Source organism: Pseudomyrmex gracilis, unplaced genomic scaffold (assembly GCF_002006095.1).
Source record: "Pseudomyrmex gracilis isolate BER0280 unplaced genomic scaffold, ASM200609v1 scaffold_38, whole genome shotgun sequence".
Taxonomy (NCBI): domain Eukaryota; kingdom Metazoa; phylum Arthropoda; class Insecta; order Hymenoptera; family Formicidae; genus Pseudomyrmex; species Pseudomyrmex gracilis.
The window spans coordinates 200,949-219,365 of NW_018020622.1; the positions used below are offsets into that span (position 1 = coordinate 200,949).

Below are 18,417 nucleotides of genomic sequence, written 5' to 3' on the forward strand. Positions count from 1 at the left end.
TACAATAATATTTTATTCTTTCTACACTGGTCTACATAAGTACCTACAGGGTTTAATGACGGTTTTCTGTCCATAATAGGGATGGGGGTTTAGGTACACAGCATTTTCGAAGATGGACCACCATGTAACTCACGTAAATATGCATACGATTACGTTACTTCGTACATATATATATATGTGTGTGTTTAAACGTGCGCGAATTAATTTGGATAGGAAATACGGAAACTTTTTATTTGAACGAATCGTCTCGCGATCGTGTTAGGAAATATATATATATATATATATTTATATACGATATAAATGTTTCCATAAATTTATCGATTTTTGGAACTCTTTATTTATTTATTTTTTTTGTAAATTTCATGCATACAACTAATTTATTGGCCCATAGTTTGCGCGATAATGTTATTTAGAATATTATTTACAAATAAATACATGCACACTCTCGTGAGAGCAAGAAAAGAAAAAATAGATCCACAGTTATCAGATTATCATTTAGATAATTTCTCGCCACGACGAGAGATATCTCTGTGTACTATTTCGTTATTTGTTTTTGTTATCACGCGGTAAGATAAATGTCAAGACATTGAACTAATTTCGCATCTGTATAGATTTATACTGAAATAATCTATATTCGCGTGTGAGAATATTTAGAGCAAACAATCGATCATAAATAATTTTAAATCTTTTTTTTCCAAGCAAACATCATCATAGCTGAATTTTTTATTATTTAATTTTTTTTTTTATTTTTTTTAGTAGTGACAGTTGATTAGTAATTCATATTTGGACAGGAGCGACTATATTACACGCAAATATAGAATAAATTTCATCTTTCAAAGTTTGATTTTTTACTTGCATTGCTACTGAAGAATATATAGTTCGCACAGCAAGACAGAGTTAACTCTTCCAGTATTGATGTTTTGAATTATAATTTGCATCTCAACTGCTTTTACAGCTTACAATATTAAAAAATAAACCAGAGGATCGCAAAACACCTACTTCATTAATTTTAATACTTGATTTCTCATAGTTTTTAACGAGTTTTATATATATAGTATGTTATATATAAATTGTTCGTATTAATAGTACAATGTTTGTTTTCTCTAAACATATCTACAGAAAATGTAAGACAAGTTTTTCAAGAGATGTTGACAATTGATACAAACAATCATTGGTTATAGAAATGTATACTGGAAGGGTTAAAAAAAATAATTGAATAATAAAATTTTGATGTTCCTTTCTGTTTCGCGCTCAACGCGGAAATAAAATATGCAATAATTAATACAATTTACCGTGTTAATTCTATTACGTTTCGTTCTTTACATGAGTCAGAAAAAATTTTGCTTATAAATATATGTTTAATAAAATTTAATAAGTTAAAAGAAGAAATGGGAGCCAAATGTTTTTACGTGTTAAGTACGTTACCGATAAAATTCAATAGTCGACGATTTTTAAAAGATCTAATTAAATTTCTCTCTTTGTACGTAATTATTAATGTAAAAACACACTGACAAAATTGGAGATAATATTCGGAAGTTTGTTGAGAACTTTGACTTTCGATAGAAACGACGTTTGATCATCGACAAATTGAATCATTTACAAATTTGTGTACACATCGCTATTCGAATCGAGATACATGGTAACCTTGCAATTTGAAATATATCGATGCAAACTTGTGCACTTTACATAAAAAACGCACTCGGAAAATCTCAAGTATCGTAAGAAGAAATAAATAACACGCACAGAGTTACAAATTATACAACCTATCACCTTAATTAAACAATGCGGGGAAAAAATCATACTGAAATCGAATTCTTCGAGAAGTTACACACGCCGGATTCTAAATCTGGAACATCCGCACAATATGAATGGAATTAGAGCAACCAATGTCACATTCCATATATATAGTTTTCTCAACACGGGAAAATAGATAAGTCCCGTATATACATATATCACATACCTCTACTTTCAAGATACAGAATGACATTACTTGTCGTAATTCCACGGATCATTACATGATTTCGCGATGCAGCCTAAAAGTAAGTTACTGATTGGTGGTGGCTGCAGTAAAGTCGTCTCACGATTCAAATTGGGCTCGCGATGGCCACCGAGCGATTTCCCAATCGTCGAATCATAGACCGTAGTGTTGCTCATTACTGCAGCACAAATCGCGTCAATCCTTGGAAGATGGAGGTGATTCTCTGCTGTTGTCGCTGGTGAAGTTGGACAAGGCGAGACCGCCGATCTCGTGATTCGACGAGCCCGTCGGGGAATTGCTGCTGCTCCTGGCGCCGCTCAGAGGCGTCACGTTCGTGCTATCTGCCGGTATCAGGCCTTCCTTCATCCGCTTTTTCTGCTTCATCCGCCTGTTCTGAAACCAGATCTTAACCTGCGTCTCGTTAAGCTGCAGCGCGGAAGCGATCTCGATGCGTCGCGCTCGCGTCAGGTACTTGTTGAAGTGGAACTCCTTCTCCAGTTCGGTGAGCTGTTTATTCGTGAAGTTCGTGCGACCGGTATTGTTGAAGCTACCCGCGATACCGGCCAACGAACCGGCGATGCAATTCACCGTTCCGCTTGCGGTGCTTCCGTACACGGACGTGTTCGCTCCCGCGGTCGCGCCACCGCCGAACTCGACGTTTGAATTCGCTTTCGTTGCTGAAACAAATTACAATACGCGATAATAAATGAGCGTGATGGGGATTTAATTTTATCTTTGTATTTTATTGCAACTCTCGTCTATGGAGTTTAACTGCCGAAAATCTTATCTCTTCAGTAAAATTTTCGCTTTTAGAGATATATTTGTAAAATTTGAACAATTAATGTAGAAAACCAACGGGAAAATAGATAAGTTCTGTATATCACGTACTTCCATACTTTCAAAATGACAGAATGACATTACTTGTCGCAATTCCAATCGTGCGATTCATACATGATTTCGCAAAGCAGCCGAGAAGTAAGTTACTGACTGATGATGGCTGCAGTAAAATCGATCGCGGATACGTTAATACACATGACAATGCGATGCCTTTGCTGGATAACGACAATTGGTCTGCTTTTAATTTAGACGTGATTCTTCTAACAAGTGTGATACAGAACAGACACGAACGTAATATGTGTCGAATCAAGATCACGCTAAATCCTTTAAGTGACAGTCGTTCGCCGGCCATAACAGCTGGTCACTACTATTACGGGAGCTGAGTTTCAGGGAGAGATGACCTGTGCAAAGCTTAACGAGTACGGTAGGGTTGAGCCCTAAATCTGGATCAAATTGCATCAGCTGTAGAGCAAATATCCGGAAAGTCACGTATATCGTTACGTGAAATTTTTGTTATTTCGTTCTTGCCGATATGTTCTTTTCGCGCATATAGCGCGCGAATTTTCATAATCAATTACGTTTCGCCAACTTGATGCGCGCAAACACATTTTCGGTGAAAAATTGATAATGCAATTAAAATATCGAGAACAAAAGTGACGCGCGCGCGCGCGCGCACGCGCTTCGACGGAAGGATGAGGATACATTATGAAAATTAGATTGTTATTTAGACCACGGTATGTAGCAGTCAATTTACTTAATGGCAAGGGGATAGACGAAACTGTCAAGCCACCGCCTTAAAGTCACGTCTTTTCCCATTATGTAGATTTTTCCTTGAGCATCTTCAGCTACGTCCTTCGATATTTTTGTAACATCCTTTTTTGTTTTTCGTTCAAGAAATTGCAAATATTCCGATCATCTTACATGCCCGCGAGAATCAAATTACAAAATAGATAGATATAAACATATATATATATATATGTTTTACACATGAGTTTGTGGGCACACATAAAATAAAAAAAAGTATTTATACTATACTTTTGTGGGAGGTGACTTTTGTGTGCAAATTTCCTAATATAACCGAAAAGATCAGTCACTTATACCGAGGATCCTGAATTTAGTTTGCAGCCATTAAGCTTACGCTTTTCCAAGCCGAATAATAAACTTGGACAACTTCTATTAGGCGTGCCAGTGCCAGATACAATGAAATGTTTCTCGTTTCCGCGACTCATTCATCAATTTAGCACTTTAACGGGAGGACCGACTGCGGCGCCGTTGATTTTCTACGCTAACCTTCTTTAGCAATAGCGAAGACAATGCTGTATATAGGTACGTAGAGAAGCATCTCCGAATTTTGATTATAAAATTATACGTATATCTAGGCGATATATACGTGCGAAGAAAAGAAATATAAATAAAAGAAATACACGTAATAATAATCAGATACGCGCAAAATGTTCCCGTGAATAAGAAGAATTTGCATTTACTTATTTAAAAACTAAACACGACACGTACATGAAGAGAAAAAAAAATGTTAACTTATCACATCGATCGCAAATTGCATCGGTTAATTATATAATTCGTCGAACTTAAACGCATTTGAAACTTATTTCTTCTAATTTCTACGAGAAAAATGTAAGTACACCCTTGGACTCGCATTTTGCGATATGTGCTTATATATATACTATGATTATATTGTTTCTCTCCACTGAATTCTCTGTAATCACGCGACGCGGGAGTTTAATCGTAACAGCGCGAGCCCCCGCGAGTCGACGATTTCAAGCCGTCGGATAGAAGTTTCGAGACAAAGAGAGATAAAAAATTTATCAATATCGCACGTGATTTATTAAAACTGTCAAACGCGACTGTTTCTACACTTAAAAAAAAAAAAAAAAAAAAATTGTATAATTTCACGTTTCCTTTTTTAGATGCATAAACGTATCTTGTCATCGCGTCTCGTATATGAATTGCGAACTACTTGAATTTCGACAAACTTGACGTACATACATATTTGTTTAGGAAGCTATTATAGATTACCTGGCGTTGATGCGTATAATCTAGACACTGGATATAGATCAAATACAGCTGGATATTTGATACACCGGTTTTATGTGTCGTAAAAAAAAGATATTATATTAAAAAAAAAAAAAAAAAAATCAGATTCTACTGAAAGTAACTTTATAGAAATATTTCATAGTATATTTTACTTTGTTCCAAATCCATGCATCGTTCAAAGTCTAGAGAAATGTTGTGAATTAGGGAAAGAGCATCAATACGCCCGTATCTATCTTTCCTGTAACATGATACACGCGAGCATCTCTTGCATTCTCTCGAGTACGCGCGCGCACGTGTGTGTGTGTGTGTGTGTGCGTGCGTGTGTGTATGCGTGTTTACTATTACCTTTCCTTACGTCATCCGTGAGAGCTGTCCCTGTGGCTTTTAGCCTTTGAATAATATTTGAATTGCGTAATGTTCCTTAAAGGGGGACAGAGGGGGGAGGGGGGGCTAGCGATGCGTAAGAGCGCGCATCAGAGCAGATGATCCTGTATGATCAACGGATTATGACTCCCTCCGGTAGCTATTATTTTTAGCGGTATATATGCGGGAGAATGGGAAAAAATCAGAAATTGTACTTTTATTTTTATACTCGTCGCAAATATCATAAAAATTAATACACACGAGCAAAATAGAAAAAAAAAACCACTTTGCGCGTTAGTAAAAATATAAAAAGACGTACCGAAGTGTGTACTCTAGTGTACGATATCAGAGATCGCTATCACAAATAGGTCCATAATTCCGTTATCAGTTTTCCGGCCTTGTTTCTTTTGGGTGTGAGAGGTTCTTGCGGTTCGATATATTCGTCCGTGGCGCGCAAAAGCAAAAGCGATCGAATATACACGTACGTGTAAGTAACGTCCCGAAGCGACCGTTCGTTTTCCTTCTTATATACTTCTTTGTTTTTTAATATTTTTTATTTTTTATTTATTCTGTCAGCACATACATCTCTCTCTCTCTCTCTCTCTCTTACTAAGCTTTTTGAAATAATAATGTTAAGCCAGGTGAGATTTAATCGGGTAGTATACGTTCGAACAAAGGTAGTAGACCAACATGCGCGCGGTTAGAAATCACATGCCTCAACATCAACGTGTATTTTCACGTGTGCACGTAGATATCTCGAACCTACCTACACCAAAGTGTTAGTTTGAAATGATACGTACGCATCAATTTTTCGTATGCATCTCCAAATTTTGTTCTATCATTCTTCTCTTACACGTCGGTTCTATACTTGTTATTGCTAACAATTCCTCATACGCGCGAGTAAATTAGCGAACAACGCACGAACTTTATTGTTTGTTGCATACTAAGTTGCGTAACTATAAAAAATGTTAATATTCAACACTTATCGCTGTTAAAATTAACTGCTATTGACATAGAAAACTGCTGTTATTTAAATAATATTAATATATTATTGCCAAGTTACGTTGCGATGCAAATTCTTCGTTCCGCATGTCTGTTTCTCCTTACAGGTATGCATACAGTGCCTTCCCACATGTTCGCCGTTATTGCGTGTGCACTGATTGCAACAGCCCTAACTGCTGCATGTATATGTACATATGTATACATCGAATACATTGAAAATGAAGGACGTAAACTAAACTGTTATTCATGGATACTTTTACACTCGAGTTGACATTGTTGTTTTTTTTTTTTTTTTTTCAAATATGCTTGCAGATTAATCAAAATCCATTCGCGCGATTAAGAAATTTTTAAACGAAAATACGGAATAAAATTTTCCGAGCCTCTAAACTCGCTCAAATTTTTTTCTCGGTGATATATGTATGCGGAAACCCACTGATCCGATTTATCGCGAGAAATGACAAAACGATTTCATCGGCACCCAGTTCCTTCCATTCGCAACCCTCTTGTCAGTCATCGTCATGCCCCGTCGGCCGCGTTGATTTCAGTATTATGATAGGTAATATCCTGAGTCACAGTCGAGTACGAAAAGGCAACGTTGTGTATTACAACGGCGTGTACGTTGAAGGGCTGCGTGCAGCACGTTCGACATTAACACTCCACGCTTCCCTAACGTTCGTGTGTGTGTGTGTGTGTGTGTGTGTGTGTGTGTGTATACGCGTTCGTGAATATGCCCGAAGCATTTCCCGCTGAAATTAGGCTCAGCACGACACTTCGCGGGGGTCGTTGATAAGTTTCGCGCGCTTTCTTCGCAACGCAACCCCCCATTCCCCTTCACTCCTTTCGCTCTACTCCCCGAGCTTTGGCGCACAGGTGTTGCTGCGAGGGTGGTGCACGTTCCTCCGTGAAATTCTTCAATCTTGCGTGTGATTAATGCGCACGTACATACATTGATTTAGTACATGGAATAGTACATCGAATACGAGAAATCTTGTCATCTGCTTCAATTAATTCCGTATTCTATGTATACGCGTATCGAAAGAAAATTAATTGTTAAGACAAATTTTATTTCTCTTGTATACATATATATATATATTTTTTTTTTCATATTATTTTACTTTCTGTAAATATGTCTGTAATTTATATATCACTTGATCGAAAATCGTTCGTCAGCACGCGCGTGTAGAGATGAGTACCACTTACAACGTGCTTACGACGACCATAAGTAACATGTAAATACCGTCCACATGAAGGAAGGCGTGTTTCGGCGATCGAGCCACGTGAAGGAAGATTACACGGCCGGCCGTCGACGGAGCGGCGCAGCGCGGCGCGGAAATGAAAATCACCGTGAGGCGAGACACGTGGACAGCGTCGGCGGCGGTTGTCGGAGTCCGGTCGAGCGGATCTGTCGGGCCGCGCTCGGACAGGAGTAAAGCGGTGGCGGCGACCAGGAGGGGGCGGCCGAGGAGGGTCAGTTGCTGCCAGGGTTGTTGCGGGATCCGGGGTTGCCGGGTTCGGGCGGGTGGCAGCCCGGGTGGAAACACGCGAACGATCCTCTGATCCCCTCGCGAGATATCGGGCCACTCACTCACGCGTCCGCCGGCGACCCTAGCGGAGCGGCGAGCAACATGCCCAGCCAGTTGTTCGACTCTACCCACAATCTCTGGCCTTCTCTGTCCGTCCTTGGGACTGCCGCATTCTCTCCTTCTTCCTTCCTCTCGTTTGCTCGACTTTCCTCTTCCTCCTCCTCCGCCACCTTCAATCGGACTTCTTTGCGTTTATCTCGCTCCTTTTTCCCAGTTTATCCAACGCGTCCTCTCTATCTTTGGCTCCGGGGAGCTTCGTGCTCTTGTTTTTTTTGTTTTTTTGTTTTGTCTCTCCGCACACCTATCCCTGTTCCTCTGTCCGTCGTCTTTCCTTCACTTTCTCTTTCTGCCGTACATTTTATTTCCTTCGCTATCGTTATCTCGGTCTCACCCAAGTTCAGGGCTGGCGTGTTATGTCCGGTGAGGCATCGTTTTGCGCTCGAGTTTCGCGGAACAACTTGATCGAAGGAAGATTTTATATTTAGAAAAGACGGGCGTATTGCATCCGCTCGCGCTGAGACACAATTTGTACTCGCTTATAGTCAACGAATTTGCTGCATTCGTGCGAGCGCGGTCACGAAGCAGTTTTGTTTATCAATCGATAAGACTGTAGCACTTTGTTTATGCACTTGTAGCGTATTGCGGCGGAGAACTCGTGTGTGAGAGGAAATCACGTAACTAAAGAAATTCATTATACAATTTTGTATAAAAAAAAAACCAGGAGCATATCTATACGGTCTTTTCCCAAGACTTATCAACTTCGTATAAAAAGACCCGATTGTGTTAAGTACATTTTATTGTTGTCGAGTATATTAATATCTTTTTTTAATCAAAATGTAGCACATTGCACACAGCAGTGTTGTTGTTTTTCAGTGCTGTGCAACAATAAACGATATATTTGATTATAGCTAAGCGTGTGAACAGAACATAAGGAAGCGAACCAGCCGGCGGTGAATTTTGGGCTTCGAGCTTTTGTAATGCCGCCCCTGCATATATTCGGTCAGGGCGTCGATAACGACATGCATATTTTAAGTCAGACTAAGAGGTGATAGTCTTCGAGGAAGCAGGGTAACGCTGAACGTGGGAAGACTGTAAAATGTTTCCGATAAATATTTATTTTACGTTTGATGTCAGTACACACTCGGTAAGTGAATCGGTATACAAATAAGAAATGTCTATCCACAGATACATTCTTGGTTTACTAAAAACATAATTATTTTATAATTTAATTATTTTTATCTATTATAATTATGTTTTTTTTTAAATATTGTTAAAAAGCCAGAGGACGATACTCATATTTAATATTAATTGTTAAAAAGATATTACATACATATGATACAACTTGTAATTTTTACTACTACACGGAATTATTATTGTTGCGTTACGGAGGGGACGTTCGTTTGTCTGGTTTTTCTCCGCGTGGTATTGCCAATCTTGCTATTGAGTATAGAGAGAAGAAATCGAGTTTAGTATGATAGATTGGGCGGGTTGACAGCATCACGACGGTCTTTCCGTCTCCCGTCTCGCTCCAATCTTGGCTAAGGGTGGTCCGCAGCAAGAGAGCGCGTCCCCATAGAGACCTTCTATTCTGGACCCTCCAGAGTATGTTATGGAAGCACGAAGGGAAAAAAGAACGCTATTGTAAGTCCTCGACCAACCAAAAAAGTTAACCAACCAAAATCTACCGAAATCGCCCCACCACTCTGCTCCGCCCATCTTGTTACTTTGCTTGAATTTTTCAATTTTTGTAACGTATTTGCTGCGTGCTTCCGTAATAATCTTTTTCTGACTAGCTTTCAATTAATTAATTACTATATTTATTAATTGATTAATATATCCCGCATTTTAGATAGAACAAAATTTTAAAAAATAACATTTAGAAAAACGTAATTTTTTGTTCCGTGAAACGTCATAGGACAACATCGATAAATATCATATTGATTTGACATACGACATATTTGTATTTCTTTGAATTAAATTTAATGTGCAAATCTTTGTGTGTATTGATTTTTGCTTTAAAAAAAGAAAAAATTAATGTATATGTAATTGCATGTACATCTGGTAGATTGGCTCTTATCGATCTTAATACACTTAGTTGTATATTTCTTCAAACATTCTCAATCATTTGAAGCAACGATAAAAATTCATCTATAGGTAATAATAAATCTGAAAAAAATCACAAAACTTTCTTATTTGTCATAAAAAAAAAGAAAAAGCTTTTGCCAACTAGTTACTCCGATGAAAGACAATCTGTAATTAATTGTAATCAATTGTTTGACAAAAATGTGGTGAAAGATTCATCACACTGACAATGAGTTGTACGTAATATATTAATAACATCGAAATTCTAATTGGAGTAAAAACGAGAGGGGTTAAACGAGGGTGACAAAGTTTCATTTCGGTTTGCATGCTTTGCTGCAATAAACGTCACTCCCTTTAGTGCCTACGTTGGCGTTATTAATTCGATTATAATGAGCTATTAAGTGAAACGCTGGTAATCCCGACAAGCTCCATCCAACGACTGAGCTTACACTCACTTTGAGTTCGAAGATTGCGGGGAGCACCATGGCCGTTAAGCAAATTAGTGTGAAGTTAGGGGAACTCTCTCTGTTCCGGTCTTTTTAAGCATTATTTTCAATGAGTTACGTTACATATCTTTTTCATAGTCATCAACTGGGGCATTAACACCGTAGACATCTTTGTAACAAGATCTTATCTTGCTGATAATTAATCAATTATAAAAGTTAAAATTTACAAGCTGTATATATTTTTTGTACATATGTACGATAAAAATCTCGTGCTTATATATATAAGTAAATGCATTTTATTCTTTTTATATTCTCTTCAAAATTGATTCATTAAACTTTATTTATAATACGAAAACATGTGTACTTGCTGGATAAACGAACTATCTTATCAGTAGATAATTAATATGATAAAAGTCAAGTGCAAGAACAAGCTATACTTTTATTCAAAAAATCTTATCGCGTAATCTTTAATGTTTCCGCTATTATTGTACAATATAAATTCAATAAGTCATGTTTGTACGCGTACAGATTCTAGACAAGATTGTACGCTTCTGATATTTATAAATCTGCTTATAAATCATCTTTCTTATCGCCAAATGTGAGAACAATTTTTGCCTCCTGCGTCTTTTAACGGTTTCTTATACTTTAATGATAATTGATTGAACAGTTGATTTTTTTTCAGTATAACATATTAAGTTAACTTACGTAATGACGCGATGATAACTTGTATAATTTCACAGTTTTAGATATTATTAATATAGTGTTTTAAATATAAAATAAACTGTTTTTATCTATTATCTATTATCAAATTTGCATTTGCTCACACGCACGAAATTTATTATATAAAAGATATGTAAATATGTACGTATATATATGTGCTGATAACTTTCTACAAACTTACATTTTATATTCGACGGTATATGATGTAATCTGTTATTATAAACTTTATTATTTATTATTATTGTATGTTTAATACAATCAAATATGGTATAATTATTCTTTTGTTTAGTAATAGAAAAATTTAAAGATTTAAAGATAAAGAAGAGTTATTATTTTTTAAAACTCTTTCTCACTTTCTGATATATTGAGTTTTATAATTGTAACTTAACTTTTTAATAGAGGTATCAATACACATGTATAAATATTATCTCGGCTATATCAGATAAGAAAAAATCGATAAGAAATGTAGTAGCAAATTATAGTGTAATGTAAGCTTGACATTGAGCACTGCGTGTATGATTAATGATTATGGCAAATCGGGATTATGTGTCGCGCGCATTATTAATTCTCATAAAGATTGTTTGAAAGCCATTCTGACTCTTGACGATTAGTGAACAGCACGTTACATTTTGTCTCTGACAAACTGCCCGTCCTATTTGTCAATCTTAATTGAGAACCATCTTCGTAAAAATTGTTGATCTCCGATCAAGTGTTATTTTAGTACTACTTCGATGTACTGAATTTATGTAAAGTATCTTCAACGAGACACGATTAAAGCAAATTGCTCTTCCAGGAACTGAAAAGTGCTTTTTGTTGAGTGATGAACATATTAGTTTTCTTATAGGCTCTTCAAAGGAATTTTCTATTTGTTACGAAGAAATTGACTAAACTAAGAAAAATTATACCAAGAAGAATTATGTATGAGTTTAATTTTGAGAGTATATTTATATTTAAAATGAAATATATAGATATATTTAATATATTTTATAGACATACATAAGAGAAAATATTAATTTAACAGTTTTAAAAATATTTTTAATATTCTAGAAAGAGAGAGCAAGATATATTAATTACAAGTGAGATGTTTCTCGATTTTGCGTTTGTCTCGCGAACATATTTAATTGAATTCCCACGGTGTCATAACTTTAAAAACAGAAGCACGTTGCCGGGCAATGTGATAGCTTCTCAAATAACGGGGCCATGTGAAGGATAGACGGCCATGATTCTGCATCTTTGTACTTCAGGCTAATCAAGCGATGAACGAGGTTTAACGAGTGGCTACCGGATCGCGCCTACAGAATACCTAATTTCACGCTAGTTTGCTTGCACTACGCATAGGCGTCGACTCAACCGGAAATTTAAACTGACTGCGTAATATGGTATGCACTTACCAACTGGTTTGGGTACGTTTCTTTTGACTTGCATCCACTTGTACGTAGGCACTTGCGCCTGTTGTTGCTGCTGCTGCGGATGATGCTGCGCGTGCGAGTGCTGCTGATGATGATGGTGTCCATGTTGATGGGGATGTTGCAGATGACCGGACTGCTGCAGAACGTGATAGGTAGTCGCATCCGAATTCTCTTCCTTGTAATGACTTGACGGGTGCGTGGAGAAATCGCTCTGCGTCTGTATCTGCGTCTGGTAGTGCAAAGACTCGTCCGAAGACGGTAACTGATGAAGATAATTAGAAGTTCCACCAATTGTTATTTGGTATTCCGGATCGTGGTGGTGGTGGTGGTGATGATGACTAGAAGATTGATGATGAAGCTGTTGCTCGTGCTCCGTTCTTGGGTGACTAGCTTGGGGTACTGTGGTTTGGTGAAGGCTACTACCTGCGGCTGGATGGTGATGATGATGATGATGATCTTCTCGGTAAGCGGACTGTTGAACGTGATAACTCTGATGCGGATCCACCGAGTTCACAGTAGCGTGCTGCTGCTGATTCGAATACGACGAAGACGACGCGTAATCCAGATTTGTGTAACTCAGACCGTTCTCCGACGAAATTATCGCTGTGGTGGAAGCATTCTCGTGAAGAACAGCGCCCGTCGGTGAGTAGAAGCCCTGAGGAGGCGTACTAGACGACGCGCCCGAGTCGGCGGTTAGGAAACTTTCGGAGGACGATGAAGAATATGGCGCCACTGCAGTTTGGGGGTAATAATGAGTCGGGGCTACCTCCGGGGAAGGTGGCACCGACACGTGACCGCCGACGGACGAGAGCTGATGGTGGTGGTGGTGATGATGATGGTGATGATTTCCTTGACCCGAGAACATGTAGTTAGGATATGAGTCAGGTTTGCCGCAGGTCCCGTACATGCCCATGTCCATCATCATCATCCTCGTAACGGAGAGACGAATCAATTGACCACCCACTGTTTTAGTAACTCGGATGCGTAGTGTCCAGAGAGAAGAGGAAACAAGACGAAGTGACAAGATGATTTACATCATGACGTCAGTCGTGCATTGTTTCCTAGATTCATTATTTCAACATTGTAGCGATTACAATTCTTTCGTTTTATTATACAAATGCCACAGAACAGTAAACATTTAAATCTGTTTCATTGTAATTAGACATATGAAATTCGTGAATATTTGGTAAAAATCTTAAAAAAGTCTCAAAGAAAATAAAAATGTTCACAAAGTTGGCTACACAAAATTGGCATCACAGACAAACAATTATGAAATTTTTAAATAACAATAGTCACAGGATATGCACTGAAAAACGATGCAAAAGTATCACCTTTATGGATATTTGTTTAATTTTAAGATGTACGTGTCCAAAATTCAAATATGAGTTTGATGATGCTCCAGAAGTTTTCGGCAAAAGGCTAAAATTGTCAATACGGCACTACACGCGAAACAATTCATATACGAGCATTCGTGCAGTCGATCCGTCCAACATGGGCCGCTGGAGTAGACTGGTGAGGTGGACTAGCGTAGCAGAAAGCTACACACAGGTGAGACTGACCGCAGCGGTCTGGCGTGTTCAAGTTCTCCTCCTCTCTCTCTCTTCCTCGGACGTACCAGCCGGAGCAGAGTGGAGGTATATTGCGTTGCATGAGGTTAGTTTCAGGGGGGAGTCTCCATTGTTGATGGGCGGGCACATAGAGGTGGTCACGTGATGGCGACTGGGCGGTGCCAACCAATCGTGGACGAGTCTGCGCGCCCCGAGTCCACTACCTCATGATGGATCACCAGTGTGAATTTTATTTTTCGTTCCTTCTTTTTATCTGGCACGCTGCAGTTGACACTTATCGTCGCGGGTAGGAGTCGGGTATTATATCTCAGTACCCACCTTCTATGCTATCCCGGAGGCAGGCAACCTCCGCCCTTCTATCCTGGATAGGTTGTTTTGTGCCTTCTGTCTTTTTTTTTCTTTCCACGCTCTTGACGGGTCCTTCTATGTACTTGCGTGTCTCACTCGCCTCGAGGTATCAAGATACTAACATCCTGCGTTTTTATTATAACCTGACGGTTGATGTTTTAATTATAACTGGTTTGTGATCTCTTTTGCCTGATCTTATTGAATAATGTCAAAAAGACTAGCTACAATTGTAACGATCGAATTTTACTGAAATTTTTCAGTAAAAGTTATTCTGCAAAAATTGTTTTTGTATAAACAAAAAATGCATCATAAAGATGCAATGCAAAAAACAGACGAGTCACATCTGCAGGCAAGCTTTTGCGTAGGCAATATTCTATCGCCAAAAAAGCGGATAATTTAATTTAGTGGCTGTGTCACGGCTAATAAATAAGAAAGATATTTCGGTCACACAAACGTGCGACGCACGAAACAATTTGTGACTCTTCAAACTGCTGGGGTATTCATCATCTTCACGTCGTCGAGACTCTGACATGACAATACACAACTTCCAAAGGTATAACGAAGGACTAGGTCACATTTGCCGCCGTTATAAAAACTACTAAAAGTTCCTCTCCCTCAAATTTATAAAGAAAGTTTATAGTTTCTATAACGTCGATTATTGTAAAAATTATTTTTTTGCTATTTAGATAATTAAAAGATATAGAATATAGACGATAAACTTTAAATTTAAAAAAACATATAATAAAAATATAACAATTAATAAAGAATCTTAGGCTCTGAGACTTCTAAGCGCGAAATATATAAACGGAACAATATCCGCAACAACATCCTTACAGTTCTTATTACAGTTTATATATTTATATTTTGCGTTTAATAAAAATATAAATACATAATATAATCTGCCGAGAAAAAAAGATAATAAAAAAAAGAAATTAAAAAAAAATCTTGTATCAATAATATGTTCAATTAATACATACAATAATATAATACAATAATAATAAACAATAATTGACATGTATAAAGGACTAATATAATAGTAATATAAAATTGAATATTAAACATACACACACACACACACAGACTGTATGTCTACAGTGCATGAGTGTAGCCGCTATATTGATCGTCGCAAATATCGTTTTAATTCCGGTTTAATGGACAAATTGTGAACGTATTTGGTAGTAAAAGGATCTGAGAAAAGTGACAAGAGTTCGCTCGTCCGGAGGAACGGCGTGACGGCTTATAGGATATCTCCTACTCCCTGTGCGAGAGCGCAGTGACAGGATGACACATTCCACCGTGAGAGTTTTAGAAGCATGGTCCCGTATCAGCAGTTCAGTCAGAAGAGCTTATATCGAGGGCGCCACCTGCGGCCACCCGCGACATCCGTCCTGTTCCCGTACATCAGCTCGGGGAATCTTCATCTTGATCGGAGCCGCCGTGACGTCTGATAGTTCTGATTCCGCTGTCGGCTAATCTTTTTCACCCGAACGCGCACTTACATATCTTATTTGTATATTGCAATACAATTCGAACTTCCCATAGATATATACGCGCGAGTTTCAGACGAATCAATTGCGGGACGATCAAGATTATTGACGTAAATAAATATATACAAGCTACGGTCGCGGTACATCGTTAAATTTGACATGTAACGCGGATTTACGTATTATTTTAATTCAGTATAAATTGAAGTTTCCGTCACGATTTCCAATGTGTTTGAGGAAAAACGAAACAGCACAGTAGAACTGAAGACATTTACAGAACTGAAGACATTTACAGCTTCGAACGAGATTTCATCAATGAAGCCGTGTAATTTGTCGGACAAATATTTGGAAGATGATTTTAATGGAATTTAGCGAGGATTAAACGGATAAATTCCAGTTTAGTCTGGTTTAATACTGGATAAATATCAGCACCTTTTCTCTCGAACGACGCGCAAACTTGGTCCCGGGGTTAATCCCGTTAAACAATTATAGCCTACTCAATCGGTCCAGTATACCCGTCTTTTCTTGCGGCGCCACGCTGAGATTTGACGTGGGATGAGGCACCTGCATTGTCATGCTGAGCTGCAGTCGCTCTGTTAGCAACCCTGGGCTTTTATCTGCAAGCCACAATATAATCCATCGTCTTCTAAGTGTCATTCTTTTGTGTTACAAATATACTCATCTTTGTGTTACTTCTTTAACAATAGTTTTTAATGTAACGCTTAACTCAGAAGATGTGTATCAGACAATAATATATTCATTGTATTACCACACAACATTACGCAACATAAAATTCAAACTTATTGAATAACGATTCGGTCAATTAACATGACAAAGTAATTTTATATTTAAACAAGAGACATCATGAAGGTTTTTTTTATATTTATTTAATTTAATAATATCTAACGCAATGGAAGAAATTTGAAAATAATATTTTACTCTTAATTCATAGTGCCGAAAGAAAACTATCTGCTTCTGTTTACCCACCAGCAATATTTGCTTTTCGAGAAACATGGTAAACTTGACTTCTGTCGACTGCTTAAGATTATGTTTGAAGTGTTCAGCGCGGTAATTGTCCCGCACCACCCAGATGTCACGTCTTAAACAGCGGATTTTCGGATATTGGGTGTCCTGTCCGTCAGAGAAGTAGTCACAACAATTCAGCGGGTGTCTAGTGACGAACAGACAGCTGTCTATTGGGAGAAAGAATCGCGTGGGGCCTTGAGAAGGATTTCGTCTTTATACAAGTGATGCACCGTATTTTCTATTGAAAAAAAAAAAAAGAGTGTCGGCGGGCGAAGAAAACCGCGAAACCTTCGTCGTAAAATAAAAAATAGAAAAAGATATTGTGACAGAACTTTTAGGTGGACTCTATTCCTAGGGGAAAAAAAATATTTCTCTCTTTCATTCATATAGCTATTTTACTCGCGATATTTTGTATAAATAGTTCTCTTTATAAAAATAAAAGAATTATGAATTGTTTTTAAAGCAACAAACTATTTTTAATTTTTATTAAATATTTAATAACATATAGTTTATCTATAACATATAAGATCCATTTCTATGATATAAGTTTGAAAAACAAGTGTATTTAAACATTGACCATCTCTGGATCTGAAAAGTTGGATCGACCGTGGTAAACTTTTTATCAGAATTTTCTATCCAATCAATCTTCCGGCGAGAATTTTCCATAATTCCGCTCATTTTCGAAATGGCGCTCTGCTTTTTGTGCGCCGTTCGCACGAAATCGCACCCGGGACATGGGAAACTCTGTACAATGGAATCATCAATCATTCCGTAGAGTTACTCGATTGCTGTTCTAACTGTGCGTGGTCTTGCCAAGTTCGGCACGGAGATATGTATATATATATATATATATATATATATATGTATATAATCAAATACACGTTGAAAATAACACATTAAAAATCGCCGATTGCACTCCATATTTTCTGTCACGTTTATTAGAGCAATACGAGACAAATCTAAGATAAAAATGTGGATGAATATCAAGAGAAAAGGGCGAAAAATACCATGTGAGGGACTGTTCTTGGCGAGGATGACTGTGCAATGCCTGATATGCCATTTCATTCAACCTGACTCACAGTTAGTCTATTCTGCACCTGTGTGTTGCGATCGTATCGTAGTAAATATTGAATAAATGTAATTAGGTGCTGTGGTGTTAGAAGAACGCGCGCGCACACCGGTGGCGTTGCTTACTCGAGTGATCCCGATGAGTATGTAACTTTTGCGTTTACGCGGTGACGTTAGCACGTCGCTACGGGACACATAGTGCCGTGAACAAACGCGCTGAACGTACGAATTAGCCACTATCTCGACTGATATATTAGCGTTTTCAGTTCCTGTGCTTAACTCAGCAAAGGGAACGTATTCCAGAAGGCGTTTAAACACGGAATGAAATTATAATTATGCGTTTACATTTACACTGAAAAAAAAAAAAAAAAAAGAAAAATCACAGCAATGACGATAACATCGCGTAATAATTTACGTGACGTTAGAACACATCCGCGAATTAATCAGATCG

The 18,417-nt window shown here is 37.9% G+C and overlaps 1 protein-coding gene across 1 annotated transcript; it reads right to left on the reverse strand.

Annotated features, from left to right (window-relative positions):
* Window positions 1-33: 33 nt before the first annotated feature.
* LOC109852868 (homeobox protein Hox-B1a-like) lies at window positions 34-14,008 on the reverse strand. Its single transcript, XM_020424424.1, has 2 exons — window positions 12,455-14,008; window positions 34-2,655 (listed from the first exon to the last, which is right to left on the reverse strand). The coding sequence occupies exons 1-2, from the start codon at window positions 13,398-13,400 to the stop codon at window positions 2,174-2,176; spliced, it is 1,428 nt and encodes a 475-aa protein (XP_020280013.1). The 5' UTR covers window positions 13,401-14,008; the 3' UTR covers window positions 34-2,173.
* Between the last annotated feature and the right edge of the window lie 4,409 nt (window positions 14,009-18,417).

Excerpts from the sequence above, each read along its gene's own strand:
- LOC109852868 (XM_020424424.1), bottom strand. The coding sequence starts at position 13,400 with ATGATGATGATGGACATGGGCATGTACGGGACCTGCGGCAAACCTGAC. Across the intron at positions 2,656-12,454 it reads AAACGTACCCAAACCAGTTG|CAACGAAAGCGAATTCAAAC; the intron begins GTAAGTGCATAC and ends AATTTGTTTCAG.